The sequence below is a fragment of the Nyctibius grandis genome, chromosome 3, assembly GCF_013368605.1.
Source record: "Nyctibius grandis isolate bNycGra1 chromosome 3, bNycGra1.pri, whole genome shotgun sequence".
Classification (NCBI taxonomy): domain Eukaryota; kingdom Metazoa; phylum Chordata; class Aves; order Nyctibiiformes; family Nyctibiidae; genus Nyctibius; species Nyctibius grandis.
The window spans coordinates 99,654,074-99,676,828 of record NC_090660.1 but is presented as its reverse complement, the minus strand read 5'-3'; the positions used below and the strand labels follow the sequence as shown (position 1 = coordinate 99,676,828).

General features: G+C 38.3%; 1 protein-coding gene across 1 annotated transcript; it reads left to right on the top strand.

Annotated features, from left to right (window-relative positions):
• Positions 1-935: 935 nt before the first annotated feature.
• CALB1 (calbindin 1) lies at positions 936-17,398 on the top strand. Its single transcript, XM_068396883.1, has 11 exons — positions 936-1,017; positions 1,307-1,383; positions 5,951-6,025; positions 10,586-10,669; positions 10,758-10,814; positions 13,838-13,915; positions 16,334-16,389; positions 16,486-16,525; positions 16,613-16,666; positions 16,799-16,870; positions 17,285-17,398. The coding sequence occupies exons 1-11, from the start codon at positions 936-938 to the stop codon at positions 17,396-17,398; spliced, it is 789 nt and encodes a 262-aa protein (XP_068252984.1).
• Positions 17,399-22,755: the final 5,357 nt, after the last annotated feature.

The following is a 22,755-nucleotide window of genomic DNA, read 5'->3' as shown; positions in this document are numbered from 1 at the left end:
GGTCTACCAAAAAACATTTTTGCCCAGTCAGAAGTGACTGTGGTAGTGTCCCTCGCACCTCTGCACTGGGAAAGAAAGAGCTTACTAATGAAGTCTTCCATACTTACCTGTTGGGATGAAATTACCTGCTAGAGCAGTATATTTAAATTTACCATGCCTGTTCCCATACATATGTCAGTATGGGTATCTCAATATCCCATGATATCTTAGTGGGAATATTGGTTTAAACGGTTGCAGCACTTCAAAGATTAACTCTGTGTGGAGCTATCTACAGGTCTGGTTGGGGGACAGAGCAGTGAAAAACGGTGTAACTAAAGCTGATTCCTTGCAACCCACATGGTGTCCCATATGGCTTTTTTTGTACCAGGACACCCTGCAGTGCTATTAGCCTTGGCCTGACACCCAGGACCCTTTCCCAGATGCAAATCCAATGGCTAAACTGGGAGACTGTGCTCGCCCTCTGTCCCCCACCTCTCATCGGCACACTCTCCCACAGCGAGGGACCTGCAATAACTTCTGGGTCACCTAGCGCTGCTTCTTCTGCTTGCGGTCCTCCACCCGGCACCAGCAGACCCGTCACTCCGACTCCCGCTTAGGGCTCACTGTTCCCGGAGGGCTCTGCTCCGGGGGCCAGGCAGGGCGCCGCCGGGCTGACCCCAGCCCTGGTGCCACCGGCGGGAGACCCCGGCCCCCCCCGCGCAGGGCGGGGGGGCCGCGCCGGGGCCCGCGGAGAGGGAGGGCAGCTCCGGGGGGAGTGGCCCGGCCGGGGCGGCCCCATAAATAGCCCTCGGCGGGGCGGCGGCGGGAGGAGCCGTCGGAGCAGTCGCAGCGTTCGCCGCCGCCGCGCCGGCCGCGGGTAGAGTCAGCACCGCGGACAGCGCCCCGCCGCGCCCCCGCGCCCGCTGCGTCCCTCCGCGCCCCTCCGCGCCCCCACCATGACGGCGCAGACCCACCTGCAGGGCGTGGAGATCTCGGCCTCCCAGTTCTTCGAGATCTGGCACCACTACGACTCCGACGGTGACTCTTTTCCCCCCGGGGCGGCGGGGGCGCGGGGGGCGGCGGGGGGCAAGCTCGCGGGAGGCTGAGGGGGGGATCCCACCGCTCCCCTCCCGAAAGCAGCCCCGGCCGCGGCCCCGCTCCGCGCCCACCGCCCCGGAGCTGGGGCTGGGGTCGGTGCCGGGCGGGACGCGCAGGGAGCCGCTCCGCCGGGAGGGAGCGAACGGGTCGGAGACGTCCCCGCCAGCGCTGAAGCGCGGAGAGAGTTTGGAGGGAGCGGTGACGGCAACCGTAACTCTTTCTGTTGTAGGCAATGGGTACATGGACGGGAAGGAGCTACAAAACTTCATCCAAGAGCTGCAGCAGGCGCGGAAGAAGGCAGGCTTGGTAGGTTAACGTTTCACCCCACTTTTCCACCTTCTCCGGGAAAGAAGTGCCCCGGTTCATCCTGTTCTCTGTTGCTGTCACACGGTTCGTGCACTTGCCTCACCAGGCAAAGGGAAGTAGCTCGGTTAGAAATCAGCAGGTTGCAAATGAAATAGATGGTCTGCTTTGGAAAGGTGAGGCCAGGGTCCACCTCCCCGGAGGGCAGGTCCCGCTCACATTTTGCCAGGCTAGGAGCTGGCACTCCTTACAGTGCTTAAAAAGAAAAATCAAGAAATGCATGGACGTTATCTTTTTGTCTTGGATGGGATCTTATCCCGTTGCAGTTAATCTACCTGATCCAGATATATACTGGCACTAAAAAGAAAAAAAAAATAAGAAAACAGCACTTCAAGTCAGTTTGACTGTATTTTGTACCTAATGGGCAGCATGGGCTGAAATGCATTTCTGCCCCTTGGTGGTCAGTAAATAGATCTGCAGATGATTGCTAACCACTTTTTGCCCTTCACCACTGTTACACACCAGGAGTATGAGTATCAAATCCTAGTTGTTTACATTGTTCAGAGGGACATTAAAGTTTTTGACAAGGCTGTCAAAACAATTCTGTGCATGAGTTATTAAAGCACTAATTATAAATTTCCTCTAAACTAAATACCCGTGGGAAAAAAACAGAGAGAGAGAGAAAGGAAGGAAAAAAAGAAAGAAAGAAATGAAAGATTCCATGTAAAGATTAGAATTAAAATAGAAGCGAACCTTTCTAAGAAATATTTTGCCTTTAAAATAATTGGTTTCTAAAACAGGCCACTTAGCATCAAACTCAAATATGTAACCTAATGAAATCAATTTAAATCAATCTATGCTAAAAGACTTGTGAAGTAACAGAAAATTATAATTTAACTGGATGGCATATGTGCATGGAGAAAATAAATTGCTACTTCATATAAGAATACCTCCAAATTGAGCAATACTTTTCAATAATTAACTTTGCTTTGAAAGTTGCTGTGTATTTTAGAAGTAAATGCAAAAAAATGCATATTAATTTATTTTGTGGGAAATTGTATCTTCTTATTAATTTTATGAATGTAAACTTCATGCATCTGAAAATTTGTCTCCCAGCAATCCCTCCAATGTTACTGCAGTCTTGGTAGTGGTCAATTCTTCTCACAGCTGTTGGTGTAGGCACTCTTTTTCATGAATGTCGGTAAGCTTAAACTAAAATTAAAAACCAAACTAACTCAAAAAAACCCAGAAAATTGGGAAAGAAATGTGGTTTTTGGAAGGAAAAAAATATATTTTTTTTCACAGAAAAGATTAAACATAACTTCAATACCTTTCAAGTATTGCAACAGAACAAATCTCTCTTCTATATTGAAGTGCAGGAAACTTCAGTATGTCCATTAGAAAAAAGATATTAAGTCTGTGTATATTTAGTATGAATGGCATTCTTAGTTAAAATGCTGATATATTACTCAGTAGTTAAAAAATTAATTAGAAGCTCAAGGAAAAAAATGCATCATTTTATGATCAGATTCTTTTCTCTCTCAGTGAAGTGGCATCTCTTCTTAAAAACAGACCCTGCTCAAAGTAACACAGAAAAGCCTTATTCTTATCTACCACAAATTTAATCATTTATGCCTTAAAAAAAAATAACCTCTGCCTGTATCTCACACTATATTTTAAAAATGCTCAGGTGTTTAATTAAGTTTTCCTTTCCCATTTCTTTGGTTCAAACCTATCTTTGGAGCGTTCTGATGAAAAGAGCAACCTACAGTAGAAACATCAAATTCAGTACTTGATCCATTGGCTCTGCCTTTGCTAGATGTTTCCTTCATCCCTGAAGTCTTTTTCTGGAGTATGGATGTATGTCATCTTCGGTTTCAAATCTAAGCTGATTCTTGGATTTGAAGGCTCATTTGCCAAACAAGCATCTCATTAGTTCGTGTCTTGTCTCATGGGATACTAATTCAGTAGCTTTGAATTTCTATTCTTTTGCCAGAAGGGACACATTGAGAAACTAGTGTAGGTTATATGTCGTTTCCTCATCTGTCCTTCTTTTAACACCCCAAAGCTTCTTTGTCATCATTAACTTCTGCATTTCAGGTCACTCTCCTGCTCACTATTTTTGAAATACTCAATTATGCATTCTTCATAGCTGGATTTTACATCAGTCATGCCATATGCATTAAAGAATCACATTGATTCTGTCATTGAATAGGATGGTTTAACATTTCCCAATATTCTTCCCAACTACAGAACTGTTCTAATTATGTTCTAATTCTAACCCTTTTATTAATCCACTCAGTAAGCCCGTATTTTCACAGTTGCTTTTTCTCAGACAGAGCAGTAGCATGCAGCCTGATTCATGCAAGCCCCAAAGGGTGGGTGTGTGCTTGGAGATTTTAGGGCTTGGGCTTTTCTTTGGTAACACTACGTCTTTTTGCTTCATGCATTATGGTAGATAATGAATTGATCCGATATACTGTCAGAGGTGCTGAAAGAACTGCCTCTTTTTTAAAGACAAAAGCTATATAAGTATATAATTTATTGTGCCCCACATTTATGCAATACCTTCTCTATTTAGGTATGCCAATTGCCAGAAGAAACTGTGGGGTATAAGTGACTAACACAGAGGTTGATTAAGGGTCAATAGGTGGATCTCGGCCAAGCTATTCCACATCTGTTTCTCACTTTCTCCACATATATAGACGATGACAATATTTCTCCACAGAAATATGTGACTTAATAGCTGTTTATGAATACAGTCATGTGTTTCTGTAGTGCCATCTATCCTTACATTTTCAAATCGTATCGAAAAAAAAGCTATTTTTTTCTACAGCTCCACTTGGTTGGACAAGTGTCTCAAGTTTTAAAAGGGCAGACTGAGGTGTGAAGGGCTAGTTTCTTAATTTCAAACATTAAGCACTGCATCTGTATCAAGTTTAGGACTAGACTTGTTTAAATTTAGGCAAGTTTTTTTGACTGAAAACATTTATTTGAATAACATAACTCAAATAACTCATCAAGCAGCTCAAGAGCAGCAGAGGTGAACACCAAAAAAAAAAACCCTTTCTGAATAACATACTAAAGGACAAGCATCCTGCTTTGTTTAATCTGTAATCAGCTGTAGCTCCTTCAACGGCTGGACAGTGTCTGGCACTGTGCAGCTGCTACTAGAAACATTAGTAAAATATTTAACCAGGACTAATTGAAATCCAGGTGTCTAAATTGTCCGTTCTATCTGCTAAGCAAACTTGTCCCCACTTTGGGATCATTAGATGAAAGGTGACATTGAAGTGCATTGTATTAATAACCAAATCTCTAATTAAAGCCATGGCAAATTACTAACCTGCCATGCATGACTTTGACAGAAATAGGATACTGGGCCATGACAGTATCAGCTACAAGGAAGTGACATTTTAGTCAGCTTTGGTAGTTGAAATTTGGGACAAACTGCAACAGACTTTGTACAGCTGAGATTCTGTGTGTCTCCAGTGAGAGAATCACTTAGCTCTATATAATCAGATCTATTATAGCAGCTAAACCTTTAATTTCCAAAGACTGCTGTATCTTCATCTATAACCATAGAATTGTCCATTGTTTTAATATAACTGTAGTCCTGATTCTTGCTGCATGGTTTTACTAGCTCACACCTATAAGAAATACAAAGTTAAACGTTTAATCAATATTGAAAGTTGATGGCAGCTCATATCAAAGCAAGGCAAGTCAATTTGAAGTGTGAAATCAAATATTAAGATATCCACCTTTGCCGTAGCCTAGAACAAATATAGCCTTTAGACAACAGATGTCTAGCAGGGACCATAATTTATATAAGGAACAATTATAGCCTTTAGACAACAGATGTCTAGCAGGGACCATAATTTATATAAGGAACAATTATGCTGGCTTTACTCTGTCAGATTTAAGGTGCTGCTCAGACTTTTCTCCCTCCTAAATCTGCCTCTCTACATTTCAACAGTGACATTTTGACTCTGTTTCTATGATAACCAAATACTAAGCAGTGAAAAATATGATATCGTGATGAGTTCCTTTAGGGCTAAAATAGCATCCATTGTTCAGGAAAAAAACACTCAAAGATGTGGAAAGGCTATTTTGGTGTTCAGATGTATTATACTGAAATGTTTGTTATTTTGGAAGATTTTGTGCTGCCTTCAAGTTACTAATTTAAAAATGAAAACTGAGAAAATTGACTAATAATTGCCTATGAACTTCACTGTCATCCTCTTAAACGAAGGAGCTGTTATACACATCTTCCAACACATCTGTCTTTAGAATTTTTTCATTCTGTAAACTAAAATAGGAATTCTAAGTATTTAGATGCCAATCATTCACACTGACTATAATGCAATTCCTTAGGAAGTAAAATTTATCACAATGACATTAATAATGATTAAAAAAATACTCAATTTCATTTAAACTTGAGGAACCTAGCTGCAGTAAGTGTACTTCATTAAATGTAGTATATTATTTGGCAACTAATAGAACATTCAAAGACATTTGCAGATGTTTCTTTGTATCTTAAAGTAATGATTCTCCCATTGTAACTTTGTAGGATTTAACACCTGAAATGAAAGCGTTTGTGGACCAATATGGGAAGACTGCTGATGGAAAAATAGGAATAGTTGAGGTAAGACTGTTATTTTATAACAAGAGTTTTATAAGTTTACTTGTAGAAAATGCATTTAGCACAGAACAATGTGAGCATAGTATGTAAATATTTTGGATTTTAATTACACAGAAAATTTCTTCCTCTGTCTTAAGATCTTTAGTATTTTTTTCACGAATGAATTTTTTTCAGTAACAAAAAGTAAGGAATTCCTTAACCCTCTCCAGACATTTCACTACACTTCATTTACTTAGCATGCTTTATTCAGTACAAATAACCATCGACAGCAATTTAGTTTTCCTGAAAAGTAGATAAAAGCTCTATTTTATAAATTTAAATTGTGAAAGGTAAATGTGATTCATTTCTACCTATGACTTTGAACTAATGCTCTGTCACCACTCCTATAGTGAGGATAACACATGAGAACACAATTGTGCCATCACTGTATGTAGTCTATTCTAAAAAAACACATATATAGTAAGAGAGCAGGTTAATAATGTTAAATTTAATCAGAATTTTAATAGTAGTTGTGATCCAGCTTGTGAAAGATCAGGATTTCTTACGAATTCCTTTCTTGAACTTTAACAGAACTTCAGGCAGAAAATTCCCCTATTCCTTACTCCCAATTTCTAAAGAGGGCAAAGATAACCAACCCCCTTCTACACACACAGCCGCTCAACCGCTGTATAATGCAGACACTTGCGAGGAAGGGGGGAACCATTGTGCTTTCTCTCGCTTTCACTGTTCAGTGCTGTAAGTCAAAAAGGAGAGTTCGCTGGGTTACAGCTCGAGAAGTCACTTTTTCAAGCCTAGATCTATGACTCATTTCTGTCACTCCGAGTGCAGTGAGACTGCAGTTTTATTAAGTGCTATTATATATTTTTTTTTCTGCTAATAAGAAATCTGACCTAGAGAGATAATTAAGAAGCAGCTGGAAACAAGTCAGGTCTGCAAAATTTCTACAGTGACCAACTTTGGGTCAGTAGCTAATTTTAAAATAGAGGACTGAATAGAATCTGTAAAAGTCAATAGGAAGTATCACTGCTGATATAATAGATCATTTCAGGGTATCTTTTCTCCTCTGTCATGTGTCTGAATTGCATATACTTGTTTAAATGTGTATGTAATTATGACTAAACTACCATGGAAATATGAACAGTTTGTTTCACTTGCAGCTATAATTGATTTTTAAAAATGCATCTTTTGACAATACTTAGCATTGATCAAATAGTTCTGCATCTAAACAGAACTGGTGTTTATTTGGACTAACAAATTGTTTGGTTTTGGACTAACAAATGCTTATTCATTTGGTATTGAAGAATCCTATTTAGTTTAGTATTTTTGAATATGTGTAATAGCAACCATTGGATGCAAGAAGAATGAGAAGACAGTGCCTGAAAAAAACTGTGTTTCTTCACTTAGGAAAGACGATTGAAAATTTTACTTTTCAAATTCTATTTCTGATTCTGCTATTGACTTAATTGGTAAAGGTGAGCAAATCTGACAGGGCCTGATCTGGTGCGATGCTCACCACCCCCAATGAAGTGCCAAGCATGCCCAGCACCCATGAAAGCCATAGAATAGTGACAGTACTCAGTTTAGTGACTGAAGGGACTTTCTCCCTTAATATAGTAGTTTCCTAGCCCATCAGCTATATTTTATTTCACTTACATCAGCATGAAGCTTGATTTGGAAAGTGCTGATGGAATTCAGATGAAATGTGTTGCACATGCAGAGCAGTATGATATTAAAGTTGGTATTTGGACTTGATTTTCCTTCCTTATAAATAAAAATGTCCAGTAATTCCAGATTTCTCCTATTTGCATAGTATATCAAAAAGTTTTTCTGAAAAAGTGTATGAATGTTGTTTATAAAGAAATTATGTAAAGCCATTCAGAATCCCAGCCATGATAACGAATACCCCAGCATCTGATGGAAAATGTCCTAGCAAATAACAGTTTTCAGGAAAGGTTTGTTGACTGGCATAAAGAGGAGGCCTGGGTGGCTTTTCTGCTCAGATTAAGTGTCGATTCTGTCTTTGCAAGCACACTGCACTTAGTTCACTAGCTTTTATCCAGTGCCCTCCAGCTAAAGGCAGAGTCTGACCTGTCCACTTGCTTGTCTTGTGTAAGGGACCTATATTTGACCTTTAGTACTCATTCAGACCAAGGCTTTCACTAAAATGTGGATGTGAAACCCACGGTTTCAAAAGTCGGGACTGCAGTAATTCCACATTCAAGTTATTTGAAGCTTACTGCTGCCGTAAAAATAACTACTTATTAATCTACAATATTTTTTGTACTCCTGTTCTCTATTATAGGATTTTAAAAAACAAATTCACTGTATTAGGTGAAAGGAATTTTAAATAGCATTAAATATCAACCAAATTAGATTTCTAGAAATAGTTCTGATATTGTTTTAAGTACTGAGAGTATTTTTTCTGCTAGGTAACCTATGAAGATGTACCTCAGCCTGCAGCTGAGCAGAGAGGAGTGAAGCCAGTCTCAGAATTTGTGGTTGTCCTCTATTACTTATGATGCAGAAATAACCAACATTCTCCATAAAAGCAGCAGAGCTCACAGAAACTGGACTTCCTTTTAGCTATATTGTTTCTATTACAAAAACACGAAAGACTTCTTCTTTTGGCAGAAGCCTGAGCTAGTGCTGCATATTGAGCTACTATATCTTTGTAATGTAAAAGCATGTGCTTTCCTCTGAGACTTACAAAGAGTGAGAGGTATGGCTTAAAATAAGGTAATTTTCTTCCAGAGGTAATACATTGTGTACCTCAAATACAGTTTGGTACTGCTAGTGAGCTGTTAATGATTCTTTGGAAAGTTACTATTTTACGTTTACCCTTGCACCTTGTGCTATTTTACAGTGCCCTTGCAAAATTCACCACAGTTAGCTATAGAGGTCCCATGAATGACTTCTTATTTATAATTTCCACACATGTAAACCCTTCCTCATTGTCATAATCTGTCCCTTCCCCCAAGCTCTGCTTATTATTATAATCAGTTCTTCCATTCAATGTTTGTTTTTGAGTAGGAATGTTGATTTCCTCTCAAAATCAAAGTTCCCCTGTCATGGGAGAAATAAAGAAATTTTTCCATAAATCGGTACTAAGTTAGACACGTTTAGCTATTGCCTACATATGAACATATACTTACCCACACGTGTATATGCTATTTATAATGGAGTAGGTTTCAAAAGCTGCTGACAAAAAAACATTGTTTAAGTTCATTGGGTTTGGTGTTCAGCCATTTAGCAAAAGCGCTCAGAACACTCTGATGGGCCCGACAGTCTGGCATCAGCATCTCCGTTTCTGTAAGGAGAGTGCTCTGATGTGTCTTTTCAGTTGTACCAACACTTAAACACTGTAACTGATTCCTTCCACAAATCATTTTAGAGAAACAAGAGATCTGTCTCCATACCCTTGTTGTGCCTGTAGGGTGAGAGGGAGAGCTGAAGTCACCTATGGCACCGCTGGAACCCAATAAAAAAGCCTGAGCAATTAGGCAATAGCACTGAAATAGACAGAACAAGGGATGTGAGGGTGTGAAATGAATGCAGAAAAAAAAATTTGAAACAAAATTTTAAGATGGGGCTCCAGGAAGTCTGCAGATGTCATTTTTCATAAAAGAATGCAGCTAAGAAATCTGTCTTTCTCCATTTTCTCTTCCTAGTAAGCACAGCTGGTCTGTTCTTCAAGTAAAAAGTTTTCTTTAATCAAAACACATTTCATACATTTTGAGGACAGAAAAAAATATTGGGCTTTTGTTAAAAACAAATCATGATTTTACATTAAATTATACAGCATACTCTCCATCTTCTACATTTGTCACTTGCCAAAATTGAGTTATAGTAAATTAACATTTTCAATAATCAGTACAATAATGTCTGATTTTAAAAAAGCCTTTTGTAGAGCAGAGGCATTGGAAGAACCACCCCTGATTTTGCAGGGCTAAAAGCCCTTTTGATTTCTTTTTCGTATTTATAGCTCTTGCACACATCTCTTCCCTGACAAATGGATCACTGGTTGCCATCCCCTTACCCTCCACACTTTCTTTTTTTCTCCTTGCTTTTCCATATATTTTTCTGTTTACCTTTCATGTGTTCTTCATGTCAGTGTTCCTCTCTCATCTTCCTCAGTATCTGTGAGTACTCTATTTTGCTCACTTTCTTAATTAATGGTCCTTCACACTTATCCCCTAAACATCCTCGCGTTTTGCTTTCCCTTTGTGCCGATTCCAAGGTTTTCACCACAGATCCTAATTCTGCATGGGTGAATTTTTTCCCCTCTTTCCCCAGCTACCCCTTCGCTAAAGTGCTGTCTCACTCCCTTCTCTCAGAGCTCAGTTCTGTTTGACCTTGATGAATATGGCAAAGCTGCAAGCCAGAAGCCTTTCAGAAGCATCTTCCAAACATTGCAGCTAACAGGATGAAGCTTCCTATGGGGCCACAATAGGGCAGTATGAGCACAAAGAATTTCGTACTCTTCTAAAAAGTTTCATGCTCTGTTACAGGCTCAGCTGGTCTAATGAAGAATCAAAATTTAATCTTTCTTAAATTCTGTTACAGCTTGCTCAGGTACTACCGACTGAAGAGAATTTCCTGTTGTTCTTCAGGTGCCAGCAGCTAAAGTCAAGTGAAGACTTCATGCAGGTACAGTATGAAAAGTTGCCTTTTGTAAAATCATCCAAGACCCACTTGCCATAAATATATCATTAAAGCATTCACGTTCTGGTTGCAGACATGGAGAAAATATGACAGCGACCACAGTGGCTTCATTGATTCTGAGGAACTTAAGGTAAACCAATACCTATGAGTATGCACGACAAGAGAACAAGCGTTGGATTACAGCCTGTGCTGCTGTTTCTTCAGATACCCACCCATGCATGCTTTTGCATTTCAAATATGACCCAAAAGCAATACAATTAGCTGATGATTTTATCACCAGTAAATTATTTAAAGTGAAACTCTAATATGATCAATGTTTTTTAAAGTGTGTTTTAATTCAGATCAGTGTTTGTCTCAAGTGACTCAAGGTAGTGGGTACTCTGGCTTAGAAGTAAGAAAAGTGAAGAAAGCAAGATAGGCCTCTGAAAGCTATGTTGTTCTTTTTTTGGTATATTAGGTGGGAGGGCTGTTTTGTTGTTCTTTTTTCCTAAGGGCATCACTACCATTAATCACTATGCTGCTGGACAGATCATGGTCTCTCAAGTGTCATGTAACCCTACAGTTTCCACTGTAATACTGTTAGGCTAACACAACTGGAATTGTGTTGCCCCTGCTTGGTTAACTTAGTGGGATTTTGGTACCACCTTTAGTATGCACAAATAAAAGCAGAATTGAGATTATTCCATTAGCCATCTCAACCTTGCAGAGTTAACAAACCTTAAAACTACATCATAAAACTTAACAGAAATTTGTAGATGCTGAATCACAGTGTCACAGAATCACGGAGTGGTTGGAGGGACCTCTGGAGGTCATCTGGTTCAACGCCCCCGCTCAAGCAGGGCCACCTAGAGCCAGTTGCCCAGGACCATGTCCAGACAGCTTTTGAATGTCTCCAAGGAGGAAGACTCCACAAGCTTTCTGGGCTACCTGTGCCAGCGCTCAGTCACTCTCACAGTGAAAAAGTGTTTCCTGATGTTCAGAGGGAACCTCCTGTGTTTCAGTTTGTGCCCATTACCTCTTGTCACTGAGCACCAGCCTGGCTTCATCCTCTTTGCACCCTCCCCTGAAGTATTTATATATATTGATGAGGTCCCCCCAAGCCTTCTCTTCTCCAGGCTGAACAGTCCCAGCTCTCTCAGCCCTTCCTCATAGGAGAGATGCTCACATACAGCAGACTCTGAGTAGAAAGGTGCCATTTTCCACAATTCAATTGCACTTGATACATTACTGTACCTTTAAATTCAGAGGAGTCAAAACAGTTCATAGCAAGAGAAAGACCTAGTAGTGCTTATCCATCTAATTTGGACTATTTTGCCCATACGTGGTATTCTAAACAAGAGCTGCATAAGCTTTATTCACTAAAGCTCCAGGAGATGAAACTATCTGAAATCCTTACAGCTCTTCTGTTCCGAACAGGAATCCACATCAGACAATTCACATCTTTTTTCCTTTTCCCTTCCTCTTTGATTTTGATATCTGTGTGATGTTTGCTGAGGATCCTATCTCAAGGTAACCCTCAGGCAGATGAGCCCATTCTTCAGCCAGGTTGGTGTATCTAAAGTTGGTAGGATCAGGAGGAGGCCACGCATGTAGCAATTGAGAACTCTCCAGCTGTTAGACAATGCCTTAAAGACTGTTGCTGGTTGCTATAATTTAAAATACACTTAAAAAGGCAGGGCTGATTGAGGACCAGCTGAAGAATGAAGACATTTTAACTGGATCCCTAATGGTCCCATCTCTCTTCTGCTGTGAGATTTTGTCTGCTTCAGAGAAACAGGCCATTTTAACATGTTGAAAACAAGACATAAATGTCCAATTTTATTTTTAGATCAGTATTTCTTGACAAGCCCAATCATTTTAAGTGTTTGCTATGTGAGGAGTACACCCACTTACAACTTTGTAAGAGAAATTTAAGCTGGAAATCAGGAAAACTTTCTAATAATAGTAACGGCAGTGGAATACATTGTCTAAGGGGGAGGCAGACTTTCCATCACTGCCTGTATTTAGGAAAGGTTTGGCAATAGCTCAGATCAGACAGTAACTCAGGAAGTTTAGATATAGATGATCCTGTCTTGAGACATGGAGATAGACTGGACAGCCTTTGAATGCCCTTTCCATTTCTATCTTCCATCAAAGCACACAAGATTAAACATGTCTCCGTAATGTCCATTTACAATATTGCAGTCCTGTTCTTTGTATATAAGCTACCAGAAGGCCTTCCAACACGGAGAGGGGCAGACTGGAAGAACTATAGCAGGTATCAGTCATATAACTATTGACGTAGTTGCGTTCAAGTTCAAGAATGTCATCTATGTACAAATAGATTTTCTTATGAGCTACCCCATTTTTTTGTCTTGAAATGTGGCCCAAAATTTCACAAGATAATGACACTCCAACTAATGATAGTAATTAGATACTTCATTGAGCATTGACAGGCATACAGACATCTCAGGTCTTGTAATGCCCTTGTTAAATTGGTATCTTTCTTTTTTAATGTCACAGATCTAGTACAGAAATTTAAACCACTAAATGGGTGGAAACAATCTTATTTTCTAAAGTAAAAATGGCTGGTGTTTAAAGTCATGTGATGCTATATCAAATTCTCTTTCAAAAAAACCCAACAAAACTGGCTGCACACATTTAAAATACAAGGTAGGAAGGAGCAACATAGGTTAACATTCACTTCTAGCACTGGGTACTGCCATAGGCAAGGAGAAAACTTGATTAATCATTGATCTTTTCTGTAAAATTCTTCCTATGTTGAAAGAAGTGATTAGGCATCCAAGTTTTCAAGGAGACTCAAGGTTAATTAGTGTAGTTTACTGATAAAGCAGATTAGGAAGCAGTATGCTTGAAAGCCAAACTATTTTTTCCAATTCACAATACAACAAACGGCATACAATGCAGAAAGTTTTATGAGTCACTTTTTCCAAATAAAACTGTGCAGTAAACTTGAATTGATCAAAAGAAACTGTTATATTCTTAGCTGTTAATTACTACTTCTTTTCATACTTATTTGGAACTTCAGCAGTAAATACTAAAGTGGGAGTAAAATAGTATTTCCCATTACTTTAATCTGAAGTTAGCAAGTCAAGCATTTTATACTGTAGATAAAAATTCACCTATTTATTCACCTTCTATTTATTTTAACAGAGCTTCTTGAAAGATTTATTACAGAAAGCAAATAAGCAGATTGAAGACTCAAAGCTAACAGAATACACAGAAATAATGGTAAGATTATTTACAGGCATATTTCATCAAGACTGGATTAATCCAAACTCTGTTTATCTTTAGCCACTGGAAGGCTCCAAGTCATTGGAACCTCACCAGGTCCTAATCAGGCTAACTATGTCATTGCAGCAGAGACGACTGTGGCGTCTAGCACTGCAAGTACTTCTGCAGCTACAAAGCTTTGGTGGGAAGTTTTCAGTGCCGCTTAAAAAAAAAAAAAAAAAAAAAAAAAGAATTTTGAGTCTTCTTGGTATTTGTATAATACCAGACCAGACTGTTTTCTCCTCTTACGCTTCACTGTGCCATTAGTTGTAGAACTGAAGTCTTCATGGTTTGTAGGAGAAAAATTGTACCTGCCCTAATTACATTATTACTTTTAGATCAAATTAATTTGGGGTTACTTTCTATGTTCTGCCTTCTTACAGTGCTGTAGTGTCTGTCTCTTGTCTTAAAAGCATCACTGCATGTGGCTTCCTGTTAGATTTACAAACATCTCACTCTTTCCTTCTTTCCCCCTTCAAGAAGAAGAAAATGATGTTTTAGATAAACACTAGAAAAAAACTGTCACTTCCTGGCCTTAAATCAGCCCATCCTTGTGGTACTCCTTCCCTCCCACAGCTATGGTACTCCATGGTAGGGACCAGTATTGGCTTCTGAGTGAACATTTCAAGAAAAAAAAGACTCAGAATTCTCATCCTCAGGAAATGCATAACACTTCATTTTTTGTTTTATAAGGTTGGTTTCATCCTAAAATATTTTTAGCGATCAAAAACGTGCTAAGTAAACACACTAGCCCTCAAACTGGCCTGAGAATGACTGATCAAAACTTGTGTTTCTCCTGGAAACAGTCTGCTGGTTTGTTGTACCAGTATAAACCATTTACCTGGAATTGTCACTGTTTATTCACCTGTGAAGATAACACGTATCCTTTTCATTCAGGGAGCTTTTTGACCTTCATCTTAAAATGTGCTCTAAGTTCTGGCCTCTGCAGACAGACACAATGACAAAGAATTAACAGCATAAGAAAAAGGCCAGCTCTCCCATAATCTCCCCAGAAACTAGAAAAGACAACTAATAGAAAACATACGGCCCTGAGCAGCTGCAGGCTGCCACTAACAACAGGCAGGCACTAACAACCCATCAAAATACAAAATATGTTGACTTCACAGCTGCCACTGCTTACCACCCCCAAATGCAAATCTCCTCGCATGGGAAATGCATGCAAAGCAGATGCTTTTATACAAGGAAAGGAAGTGTTAAAAGGAACCAGGGTGTTATATAGAAATAAACATTTATAGAATTGGTCTCTTTTCTGGTCTCCTTTGCCATTTATTGTCTATTAACCAAGTGAAATTAGGTCTTTTTTCATGGCATTAATTGTATCTCTAAAAGGATATACACTTCTCAGTACAGGATGCCACTTTTCCTCTTATCTAAAAATTACCTCTCAAATTACTGTGATTGAAAGTGATGGGATGGACTGTGGGTGGTGGTGTTTTCAGTACAATGTCTAACAATGTTTTGTACAGTTTGCTGCTTTTGTGACTCTTTCATACAGCAAAGGCAAAGTAATACTTGCAAGTAGAAAAACGGAACTATACCAACATAAAAACTGGGAGAGGAAGTCCCACGCAGGTGCAATATCTCCATCTACTTCTAATAATGAACATAAGCTGTTTGTGCCACTCAAGCTCATGCTTTCAAGGGCTCAAAGGAAAACACTTTAATACAATAGGATGATTAAAAATTATTATAAATAGTATTCACATATTTTATCAAATTGCATTAATGTATTTATTTTTATAATTTAATTATAATTATTTGGAGACATTTAATTTCCCATTTTCATACCATCAACAAAATGTTATCATCTACAGCGTCTGTTTACTCTTTTCTTGAAATATATCACAGAAACAGAACGTGATCTTTACTTATTTAGACCTAGCAGCCAATTGAATGGAAAGTCTATTATTTTCTAAGGAATTGAATGCCTTGGATTCTATTGAACTTTACCCAACTGTTGTTTCACCATTATGAATAGAGAATGATGATGCTATTATCAGATCATGACATGAAATCAAAAGTAAAATGTTATGTCAAAACACCTCTCATTTATAAATAATTACATGTGCATTTCTCATATGGGACAATCACTGTAGGCAGGTTAAGACCTACCTTACAGTAGGTTAATCAGAATTGTTCATCTGGTTTCTTATCAGGCTTTTGTAGTAGAATTAATTACTATAAATTACTTTAAATAAATGTATTATACAGCAATTGTGACAGATTAAAACCCGGGGCATCATTTCAGCATGAAATAAAGGCTAAATTTCATTGAATTTAAGTTTTCCAAAGAAGTGTTTTCTTCATTATGTTGATTAATTTTTATTGGTAATGTAAAATTATATATACTTTCAGCTCAGGATGTTTGATGCAAACAACGATGGAAAGTTGGAGCTTACTGAATTGGCCAGGTATGTTCTTCTGTCTCTTTTCACAACAAATATCATGTACCAATTGCTGTAATGGAAACAGTTAAATATTTTGACCTTTGTTTCTTCTCTCCAAAGACTACTCCCTGTACAGGAAAATTTTCTTATTAAATTTCAGGTATGAACATTTACATTCTTAAGGTAACCTGTTACCATGACACATAACTGGTGTCATTAATGGATTTTTTTTCCTTTTGGCATTTAGGGTGTCAAGATGTGTGCAAAAGAATTCAATAAAGCCTTTGAGATGTATGATCAAGTAAGTTTTCAAAAAAACTTTTTATTAATCGTGTAGTCTGATGGCACTTCCTTTCTGAATTTGTGCAAAACTAGCCATAACCTCTGAAATTAAAAATAAATGTTTAAAATTATCTTTACTGTTATTTTTCAGGATGGCAATGGCTATATAGATGAAAATGAACTTGATGCACTACTGAAGGACCTCTGTGAAAAGAACAAAAAGGTAATCCTAGAGGGCTTTTTTCCCCCCTTAGAGATTAGATTTAATTTGGATTTTAAGGACACTTTAGTCCACCCAATTAAGATAAATATAGAGCTTCTAAATTGTAATTCCTGAAGTCAAAGTACAACTAAAAATCTTGGCAGAAGTCATAACAATGTAAATCCTGAAGTCAGGGAGTTGTGATTATATAGTGATGCAGTCAAAAGTTTGCCTCTGGGAAATCAGCTATCAGCAATCTAACATATGGCTATAACATGGATAACATACAAATACATAAACAACATTTGCAGTGTGTTACTGATGGACAGGCTGAGAATACCCTTTTTTTTTCCCCTCATTTTCTGCCATTGGAAGCAAACTTGTTCATGTTGGTAACTAAACAGGATTGTAAAGCATTATCTGTTCTTTAAATAGGAATTAGACATTAACAACCTTGCGACATACAAGAAAAACATCATGGCCTTGTCTGACGGAGGAAAGCTTTACCGAGCAGAACTGGCTCTTATTCTTTGTGCTGAGGAAAACTAGAACTCTTCTATCATGTCCACTTAACTAGTGATGTACCCTATCTACACAATAACTGTGCACTATAAGGGAGTAGGCTGTATTTTTAAACTGCATATAGAAAATTAGCCAGGATGTGTGGCACATTCCTTTCAGTTTGTTTCTATACCGTTTGTAATGTACAGTTTTTGTAACAATAAGACTGATAAAGAGAATGTCTATGTTTGGGCCAGTCTGTATATTCAAAAAGAAACTAAAATATGTTGGGTGTTTTTTTTTTTTGTGGGTTTTTTTTGCTTTCATAAACATGGCTGGAAAAAAATTAAACCTGCTGACATTGCTGTGGTCATCATATACTTTGACACTTGCAACATTTCTTGTTGAACTACGTAAGAAAAAGGTCTACAGATATCTTTCCCCATTATAACTAAATTGGTTTTTTAAAATGTAAAACATGAATTCAGATTAAATATGATCTAGGTCTGAAATAGGAAAGAGATGTTGGCATGTCTGATTTCCAAAATTTAACAAGGCACTAAGAAATATTTTCAGTTGTCAAACCACTCACTTACAGGGCTGTGCTCTCTGCAGTTTTTCAACTACTCTTCTCTTTACAAACTCATAGTATATAGACAAAGCATTTATCCAGGATAGATCTCCATGCAGTAGTTGACAAAAATATAGTGTTTTCAGTCTAGCTGTTTAACCTTACTGAATTTAAATATAGGCACTTCAGAAATAAATGCCTTTAATCTGTCTTGGAATCCTGGCTAAATGACAGGTAGTATAGTTAATACACAGATTAACATATGATATTGTAAGTGTTCCTTTCATGACTATCGCTGTGTCAGAGAATATGACAATCCATTTTCTAAACTATTTTCACATTTTGCAGGTTATAATTATTCTAGTAAATTGCTGTTTTTACATCATATTCTGTGTAATCTATAATTAAATTTAATATCCTAAGATTGTTGGTGTCTAGTTTGTCTATCTCCTGGATTCTTTTTTCTGTATCATGCAAAGGACAAAACGACTATTGAAAAAAAATGTGCCTCCTTGGATCTTACACTGAATTACTAATCTATGATAATAGTATTAAAATTTAACACTAAATGAAGCAAAAGATCTACTACAGACTTTATACCAATTTAGTAATTTAGTTTACATGGTGGGTTCTGCTTTATATTATGCTAGAGAGGTATTTTTTAAATGGGAACTATATTGTGGAAACAGCCCTGTCTTCCTGCATCTTTATTTTTTTGGCCTGGCTCCCTTTTTCCTTTACACAGGTGTTATGACAGACAACTCCATGAATGTCCAGGCCATTGCTCCCAGTATGTACTGGTGTATGAAGGAAATTGGGCTGTGTCTTAAAGCCAATAAACCTATGTTGTCTCCGTGTTGTAACTGTTTCAGAAGCAATTCCAGGTTAGCAGATAAGATATACACAACTTTTTAGATGCATCTCTGTGTCTTACTGAACAAGCAGAAGCAAATGCATTTTATTTTAAACGTGTCTCAAACAATGAGGCTCAGATCCTTCAAGATTACAGTCACTGAAGTCCCACTGAAATTAATCCTTGAATTCCTCAGGTGAACACAGGCAACTAAATACCATTTCAGGAATGGCCTAATGGCCTTGGGCTCTCTCCAGTCTGAGCCTGGAAAGTTAAGGAATAGGTGGTGCTGGATGAAGTCTTGCTGAAAAAAAACCCAAAAAATTAAAGTAAAAGATTAAGCTAGCTCTTTCTCACTGCTTTAGTCTCACTCCACGCACAGTGATTTCAATTCTCACCTGCTTGTTCTCTTTTCTCTATGCAATGTGAAATACAATTGTGTATGTTAAGTGAAGGAACAGTGAACCTGCCTATCAGTACAATAAATGATTGATATTGCTCATACTGTGCACTTGAAACCCTGGATTTTGCCTTATTTTAACATTTTAAAAGTGTAAAAGTCAAGAAAAAAAACCCAAAACTTGCATGATGTAACTGTTTGCTAAAATCATTACAGCAGAAGATAAAGCGTTTAAAGTGTTTTGACAAAAATTCACCAGTGAAACTGAAATCTGTCTTCCTGAACATAAGTAAAGTTACCTGTCACAGAGCTGTTCTGAAGCCACCCTTCTACTGCTGCTGCTGTGGAGCACCACACAGAAAGCAGGTCTCAGTCACCCACAGGCAGAATGTTTCCTGCAGTTGTTTCTCATAAATAAAACTTGGATTAAAAGTCAGCAATTTAAAAACCCAGTTCTAGCAAAGGTGCCTACTATGTCAGTGCAAAGCAAAGTGTAGCAAATACGGGTAAGTCAAAACTGCTGTAAAAACTTGAGGTTTTAAAATCTCTGAAACACTCCTGGGCAGAGCTCTTAAAAATGTCAGGGTTGGGGCAAAACAAGGCTTGGAATAAGAAGAGGTGATGACAGGGAAGATTGCAACCTTCTTTCTTCTGATAGACATCTGGTGACCAAAAAAAAGATTGAAAGTAAAATCGTGGATTTTACTACCTGGGATCCACTTTCATAGAATTATAGAATCATAGAATCGTTTTGGTTGGAAAGGACCTTTAAGATCATCAAGTCCAACTGTTAACCTAGCACTGCCAAGTCCACCACTAAACCACGTCCCTAAGCACCACATCTACATGTCTTTTAAAAACCTCCAGGGATGGTGACTCCACCACTTCCCTGGGCAGCCCATTCCAATGCTTGACAACCCTTTTGGTGAACCCTTTCCTGAAGCTATTAACCATTTTACTGTCTAAAAATAGATATTGTATTAAAATAAATATTGAAATAAGCACTCAAGCTAAGAAATACTCAAAAACACTGTCCTACAAATTACAAACAAGTATGGTGTAAAAAATTTTAGCCCATTCTAGTTTAGATGTGTACAGATTAAAAGTTAACACAGTGCTTGGTATTCAAATCAAAGAAGGTGATTTGCTATTAATTTTAAAGCACGTAACAGCAAACTTTTACCAATACTGAAAGAAAAAAAAGAACAGTAACTATTAGGCCCTTCAAAACCCTTTTGCATTATAAAAGCAGTGTTTGCTGACAGACATAAACTGTCACAGCACCAGGTCATGCAGAGTGAGTGCCTGCTTCCAGCTGTGCCATCAGTACACCTCAGGGCTGTACTGATCCCAAGTCACTAACACCGCCCAGCTGGCAGCTGTGATACAAACCACTGCTCATTATGGAGCATATCATGCTAATTTTCACCAACGATTTAATCAGGATTGAGCACAGGCCTTGAAGCAAGCGATTTGGCTTTCATTCACTGCTGCACTGTTCTATCCACACACAGTTATCATAGCACCGGTCTAATCCCCCTGTTTACAACTTAAGTTACACATCTTTGAAAAGATTACTCGCACAAGTATATGAAATTTCTAAACAGCATATTCCCTGTGCAAACATCAAATACAGATCAGGATGCTGATGGCCAGCAGGGCTTTTACATAAAATGAACCTCGTCTCACAAAATACACACATGCTGCTGCTAAACTCGACTTAAACTAGAATTAAGTCTTTGCTTCATTAGATGTTTGCTTTTTCCGATTAATTTCCATTTGGCACCTTGTGCATTTATACTAAGCCCTCATCATAATCATGGTTATAATCACTGGTTGTAGAGAAATCCACACCTACTTGCTGTGTCTACGAGGAGGCTCAGAATCCAATTTAGGCACCCCAATATATGTGGCCTGATTTTCTGAAGTGCTGCAGACCTCTAAATCCCTCTGAAATCAACTGAAGTTGTTCTGCACCAATTAAAAGCAGGACAATGCACTGGAATCCCAAAGATCATTTTATTTTACTGCATATTAAATTATCACACGAAAGATGGGGGGTTTTACCTCGGTTCAAGCAGAGTTACTTGTTTAGCAGCTACAACGGAAGATGCTCCATGGAGTTAGATCAAGGTACAAATTTCCTTGCAATTCAGTGTCTTTACTTTTATCAGCATGTGAAAAAAAAGTGAAGATAAATGAGCAGTTCACGTGCCAATGAACCTGGAAGCCAGCGTGGATAGGTAGGAACCCATAGTTCCCTCAGATAGTGTCATCTTCTGCTTGTAAAGTAGATTCTGGAATTGGTAAATAATAGCAATATTCTCAACAGCAATTGAAATATTCAAGAGGAGGAAATTCCCAGAATTTTCATAACTTGTTTATAAGCTTCTACTATCATACAATATCACTTTTACAGCACAGAATTAATAAAAGAAATTGTAATAGACAGGTTTGTAATAGACAGGTTCAAAGGCAGTAAATCATCAACTGAAACAAAAAGTAATTTCAAGATTTAATCAAGCAGACAAGATATACTTTTCAGTTGAAAACAGACAATGAATTCTCCTTTCTGAGTGTCTTTGAGTTCATGGAAATGATAACACCTTTGACTGATGGGTCATGGAAAAGTCAAAAAAGTCAAAACAGGTATTTGGATTCCATGAAAGTTTTCCTTGTGACCCATGAAAATAAAACTGCCTCTGCAACCCTACTGACTCCTTTCACGATCTTCAATGTATACCATCTCCTTTTCGAACTCATTCCTCTGCTTTCTTGTTCCTCCAACTTCATCACCATAAAATTATCATGCCGCAAAGCAATACCTTTTTCATATTCCCCTTTACGTTGTGGCTCACTGGCAATCTGAGGTAGAGTCAGGAATGTAACAATCTCAGGGCAAATGTGTCAGCATAAGACAGTGTGCTTAATGTGGGTACTCTCTCCGACCATTTTTGCTATGTTTGGAATAAAGCAGCTGTGACAAATATGCTTTATGTCAGTCTGTGATAACTGTGTGCAATACACAGCAGAGCATGCCGACGGATTGGGCACCTCTTAGGATTTATGGATATTTTGTGCCTCTTTCAGGACAGCCTCATCCTCGTGGGCATTTAGGAACAGGTTCTTTTGGAATTTCCAAGCCAAGCCAGACACCACCGGGGTTAGGTAGTCACTACAAAGCTACTTTCTCTTGTCCTTTTTCTGAGTTCAGATGTCATGTGTTGCCACTTTAGTAACAAAAAATTAAATTGTATTTAGATAAAACATAAACTTGAGATGTTCAAGATTCATCTCTTCATAGTGATGTTCCTCTCCTGTCCCTAACAAGTCTAACAACTCTTTTAACAAAGGGAATGAATCCAAGCCAGGCTATTCCATTCTCCTACAGAAGTGGATGGCTAGATCAGTTATGTTTTTTCACTTAACTAAGTCTATATATTAGGAAATATTTTATAAACTATCCAGTAACATATAACTCTCTAAAACATATGCCATTTCTAAAACCTACATCAACACATTGTACACATCTTGTCAAGACAATGTTCAGAGTCTAAAAGCAACTAACTTGCATAGTTTGA

Bases quoted from the DNA above. Each gene is read 5' to 3' on its own strand.
- CALB1 (XM_068396883.1), top strand. From the start codon at position 936: ATGACGGCGCAGACCCACCTGCAGGGCGTGGAGATCTCGGCCTCCCAG. The intron at 10,815-13,837 runs GTAAACCAATAC...TTATTTTAACAG, and splicing joins TTGATTCTGAGGAACTTAAG to AGCTTCTTGAAAGATTTATT. The intron at 13,916-16,333 runs GTAAGATTATTT...ATATACTTTCAG, and splicing joins CAGAATACACAGAAATAATG to CTCAGGATGTTTGATGCAAA.